This window comes from Aedes albopictus, chromosome 1 (assembly GCF_035046485.1).
Source record: "Aedes albopictus strain Foshan chromosome 1, AalbF5, whole genome shotgun sequence".
Taxonomy (NCBI): domain Eukaryota; kingdom Metazoa; phylum Arthropoda; class Insecta; order Diptera; family Culicidae; genus Aedes; species Aedes albopictus.
Genome location: NC_085136.1, coordinates 88,110,400 through 88,116,399, shown reverse-complemented (window position 1 = coordinate 88,116,399; position 6,000 = coordinate 88,110,400). Strand labels below are relative to the sequence as shown.

The 6,000-nt window shown below is 36.0% G+C and overlaps 1 protein-coding gene across 2 annotated transcripts in view; it reads right to left on the bottom strand.

The window, feature by feature from the left end:
- Nucleotides 1-14: 14 nt before the first annotated feature.
- Nucleotides 15-6,000, bottom strand: part of LOC109410157 (guanylate cyclase soluble subunit beta-1) — a 404,273-nt gene continuing 398,287 nt past the window's right edge. Inside the window, exon 11 of one of the 2 annotated variants that reach the window (XM_062844944.1) lies at nucleotides 15-600. In XM_062844944.1, coding sequence (XP_062700928.1) covers nucleotides 439-600 — 162 coding nt within the window. In that variant the 3' untranslated portion in view covers nucleotides 15-438. The remainder of the gene's footprint in view (nucleotides 601-6,000) is intronic. The other variant, XM_062844943.1, reaches the window with a different exon arrangement.

Below are 6,000 nucleotides of genomic sequence, written 5' to 3'. Positions count from 1 at the left end.
ATCAGTGAAGAGAATTGTCAGACAAAAAAGGCACAAAACAAGCAACAAAGAAGGTGCGACGATTACTCTTTATCCCTACTGGTAACGGATAATGACATGATCTCGAATTTTTTTGTTGCAGACAAAACGGAAGCTGAATTTGTTGCGTACTTTTCAACTTGTGAATAATCAATTATTGCTAACCCAAAGTCGAAACTGTTTGATGATAGAGCTTCACCAGAGTTGCAGTGTTTACCGACTCGAAGTTACCGTTCGAAAATCGCAATGCAAGGCTTAAAAATCTCTAAACTCGTCGTGTACGATGTTAATCCCATTATTTTCAAGTTGGGACAAACTTATGTCGCATGGGTTTGTTTGTCGCAACAAATACAGGTTGCGACATTGTCATTATTGTTGCGCGATGGTTGAATTTTGATTCACTGCTACAGATACAGAAACTTACTTGTATGTCGTTTCACTGATGTTGATCTTCCCGTGGACACCAGTCGTTTCTGTTCGACTCGTCAGGTTGACCGTGTTGCCGAACAGGCAGTAGCGGGGCATCCGGTTGCCGATCACCCCGGTGACCACTTCACCCGAATGGATGCCGATTGTGATTTGCTGGTTGAAGGGGAAAGATGAGTATAAGTTAGTAATAATTATATGATAGTTTATGACAACGGTACATTTAATCAGTCTGTAAATTGAGACAGTAGCAGAATGCCCTGGGTTCATTCCCTGTCGTCCAGTATATTCCCTCCTACTTGGTATCTTCCAATCTGCTTTTTCCTTCTCCATTACATAGTTCATAAGTTCATAGCTATCGCTAGAAACAAAAACGGGTTGATATAATCTACAGAGTAATCAACACATTATATATCGTCAATCCTGCGAATGCTACACTGCCGTGTGCAGCATAGTTGTCCCATGGTAATAGGAATTCCCATAGTACATGGGACAATTATGCTGCGCACGGCAGCAGAGTGCGATTTTCGAAAGCATTCCTGTACACAATTTCTTTTTTTTTCTTCGAAAATCAACCACAAGAATTTTTGCTAAATTTGTCAAAAATGTTCAAATTTTGAAAGGACTTCAAAAGCCACTTTTAACCTTCCAGGACGCGCGCCATCAAGCAACCGAAACTGCACCGCGCTCGCGCTGTATACGAAAAGCGAGTTTTTTTTGGTAGTGTTGTACTTTTTACAACAGCGCGCGCTGAAGGGTTAACAGCTTTGCATAGTCAGCTTGTGGAACAATTTCTGAGGGAATTTCAGAACAAATTTCAGTTGCCATTCCTGGTAGAGTTTATGGATGGACTTTGTAAAAAAAAAACAACCGAGGTAATGATGACATTACTGCGAATATAATTCAAAGACTTGCTGATGATTTCCATGCCTTTATTCAGTTTTCGTAATTTTGTAGTGACACAGGAGATAACCAAATTTTTGTTGCAAAATTATTGCAGAATAAGTTTGCACAATTGAAGAAAAATAAAACCTGAAAGGGAATGAAAACATTTTTAGAGTGATTTCAGGTGGAATTATTGAGCTATACACAAATTTTTTTGCGGGAGTTTTAAGTAGTTTGGTTTCAAATAATCTCGCATTTATTTTTTTCCGCAGTTAGGGGGGGTGGGGGTAAGACGGGCATGCTTAGGAAACACTCTATTTTAACAGTGTAAACAATGAGATAATGTAAATTTTACCTCCATACTACTAAGCTACTTTACAGTCTGCAAGTCGATTTTGCAATAAAATTTGATTTTCCATGACTTTTGAGATATTTAAAAAGTGATCTCCGAATGTATCTTTTTCAACAGTGTGGGTAAGACGGACACGTTTGGAAAATAAGCTTATAAGCCATTAATTGTGTTAAATGATGTTCATGGCCGCTTATTTTCGGTAGATCAATCATAGTAGAATCTAAATTTGGCTTTGAATCTCTTAGCGAAACGTGTTTTTGCAAATTTAAGTCCATTTTGTAAATTGGAAACATCAATACACTGGTAAACGCCTAACAGTATGCAATGCTCTGGAAATTTTACGAATTGCAAACTGTTCCAACAATATAAATTCTAATATAATGAATTCCCGACCAGAAGCTTCTAACAAGATTATAACAAAATTATTACAACCGTTGTTAGAAATAACACAATTTGATATAATTTTGTTGGAAGGATTCGTATATGTGAATAACCATAACAAAATTGTAACAAAATTTGTTATTATTTTAAAAACAAAACTATAACAAAACTTGTATTATTTATTCAAACAGATATATAACAGCATTTGTTACATTATGCATATAGACTGTTTCAGAAATTATAAATACACTTTGTTTATTATATTAAATGAACTGTTCTAATGATTTTTACCAACTTCTTTCAGAGTATAGCATATCAAACTCCATATTCTTATATTTCCTTTCAATTGTCTTGATATTTTAAAGAACAGTCGAGTTCTCTAACAAATAACTTAATTTTTCAAATTTGCATTTGCTCAAAGGTGTTTTTAAATGATTTCAACATTATTTATCACTAAATACCAAAAATTATCTAAATTTTTATCACATTCGCTTTCTCAACAAGTTGTTTAAGGAATGCCTTGATCAAAATTTGGGAAAAATCGATAAAGGCATTTCCACAACATTTTTTCGGAGATCAAGTTTCTCATTTTTTAAGGTTTTCTACGGAACATAAGAACTACCACCACACAGTTTCTTAGCTTTCCTGAACGCATTTAATCTAAACAAACTTATTTTTTCAGCTCATTCGATCCTTCAGATGGCAAAGCTTGTCATACCATAAAAACGAATGCAGTAAGTAGTAATTAAGACATTCGTTTGCTTAACGTTTGTTGCTACTGGTGTTGTTGAGAAATTTGAAACAAAAATTTTTGTTTTGAGAAGGCTCGTAATGGTGGTTCTTAATCAAATATTCCAGTAAAAAATACTCTTACCAATCGAAAAAAATCTTTTATTATCGATACAGCAATTTTTATTGTGTTAAGATATTAAATATTTTATCTGTCAGATTTTTTTCTTTTTTACTATGCTACATTTTTTGACCCCTTTGTGCAACTTCAAATTTCAATCATCTAGTTTACAGAGCCCAATTTTTTAACTTTTACCAGAAACATCAACAAAATTGGTATTATTTGCTACATTAGCATGTTTACTATAAGAGCTAGAAGAAACTTTTTTGAATAATGTACTCCAATTGAAATGGCAGGCTATCGTTAGTGTATTTATAATTTCTGAAACAGTCTATATCAAAATAATTGCCTATAACAAAATATCGTAGCACATTTATTGTAGTATTTGCTACATTTTTGTAACAAAATAATTTTAAAATGTGTTAGGTTTTTTATCTCTCTCTCTCTCTCTTCTTGGCGTAACGTCCTCATTGGGACAAAGCCTGCTTCTCAGCTTAGTGTTCTATGAGCACTTTCACAGTTATTAACTGAGAGCTTCCTCTGCCAATGACCATTTTGCATGCGTATATCGTGTGGCAGGCACGAAGATACTCTATGCCCAAGGAAGTCAAGAAAATTTCCTTTACGAAAAGATCCTGCACCGACCGGGAATCGTCACCCTCAGCATGGTCATGCTGAATACCCGTGCGTTTACCGCCTCGGCAATATGGGTTAGGTTTTTTTTATATTGACGCGAAATAGTTTGATCATTTTTGTAATAGTGACCACTCGAGTCAAAAGCCATAAAACAAAACTTATAGCATTCATTTAGAACGCAACGCTAAAATCGTCATGTTTTAACAATACCCCCTCTTCCGTTACGCTTTTTTGTATGAAAGTCCTAAAATTTTTGTATGGACCGTAACGATCGGTTGTACTTTTCCCTCTCCCTTGAGCGACGCGTAATTTGGAGACGGCGTCATGTTTGTTTAAAAAAACTGCAACAGAGTTATCATTTAGTAATAATCTGCCAAATTCTTCCCAAACCAGCAGTGCTTTGTAGCGTTTTAAAGAACATACTTTCTGCTGGAAGCTGTGGCGAAGAACCTGTTGACGCAACAGCACAGTATTTTCTAGAATCTAGATGATGTTGGATTAGTTTTGTGGCACAATTGTTAAGTCTTGTCTGGTGTGCAACAAACCAAGAATACATTGTCAATCTTCCCTTTCATCAGATCATTAGCTTTTCTTTTTTCTCTGTTAACCTTAGTTTTGTATTCTTACGCGATAGGTACAGTAGACGTTTGGTCGGTGCAAACGGTTTAACTGCAATGCTTTTTAACTACAAGTCCGGTAACTGCAACAAATTTGCAGTTATCGCACCGCCAAACATCAAAATTGTGCGCCAGGTTAGCCCAAATGAACAGTCGGATGAAGTTCACGTTCATTTTACGTCAGTTGATGGTTTGTTGACACTGTCAGGCGTTGCAGTTATCGTATTTTCGTTCGCTAAGTGAATCGTAAACATGTTGCAGTTATCGAACGTCTACTGTAGTCGGGTAAACAACATGAAAAAAGGTTTGGAACTTTTTATCAGACCGTTTGCAAATTTTAGAAGGATATCAAAGATACAGTAGACGTTCGATAACTGCAACATGTTTACGTTTCACTTAGCGAACAAAAATCCGATAACTGGAACGCCTGACAGTATCAACAAACCATCAACTTACGTTAAATGAACGTGAACTTCATCCGTCTTTTCATTTGGGCTAACATGGCGCACCATTTTGACATTTGAAGGTGCTTGCAGTTAAAAAGCATTGCAGTTAAACCGCTTGCACTGACCGAACGTCTACTGTAATAACCTCTCTGAAAGTAACCGTTTCCGAGATATTCGGAATTTAACTTCATGAGTCTCTCAATATGTAAGAAGATGCGCTATTTTCATAAGTTATTCGATGCTCCATCAACAACATTATGTTATTTCCAGCACATTTGTATATCCCAAAAACAATCACTCACTTGATTGGACGAACAGTTCAAAAGTTATAGGAAGATTGTGAACTTCATTTTGTAGAAACGATTGAAATTTCTAACGTGAAATGATGATAATGGGTTGTTTTTATCGATAAACTCTAAGTAAAAACAAAGAAATACAACTTTTGAATAAGTGAATTCTCAGTTTGTAAATCAATCATGCTTTTTATTGTTTTAAACAAGTGTCATTTTTGCGTGAACCAGATTCGGATTTCCTTTATAGTGCTTTATCTGACGATCGATTGCCATCGATTCAATACAAATCGACATCGAAAATCTCTCACTGGTTGACCGGGATGTTTCAGGCAATTTGGCCGATAAAACCCTCAAGACGAATAGAATAATCCTGTCGATGATACCCAAAGTCATCCTATCTAAAACGACGGATGTTGCATGTGCTGCAATTTGCGACCGGACGAACAATGTTTCCGTTAAATGGAACTACGTTTTGTATGCCTTCCAATACTTTTGAGTTGAATTTTGTACAAATGACGTATCTTTACACGCGAAAACATTAGTTCGATTACAATAATACCAAAACAGTACTGCTGTTCTAATTTCGCCAAAAAGTATAAGTACAGTAGAGGTTTGGTCGGTGCAAACGGTTTAACTGCAATGCTTTTTAACTGCAAGTCCGGTAACTGCAACAAATTTGCAGTTATCGCACCGCCAAACATCAAAATTGTGCGCCAGGTTAGCCCAAATGAACAGTCGGATGAAGTTCACGTTCATGTTACGTCAGTTGATGGTTTGTTGACACTGTCAGGCGTTGCAGTTATCGGATTTTCGTTCGCTAAGTGAGACTTAATCATGTTGCAGTTATCGAACGTCTACTGTAGTGAATGTTATTGAACATGGAGAAAGCAAAAGTGGAACTAAATAATTATAACATGGAATTTGTTTATTCTACCTATTTTGCTTCGACCTTAGGGAGCATCTATTAAGTACGTCACGATAAAATTGGAAATTTTCAACCCTCCCTGCCTCATCCAAAAGTGACGATAAAGTTAATGGATGACCCCTTATGTGATAGATTCCATTTCATTGCTTAAAATAAAAAAAAATGTGGAAT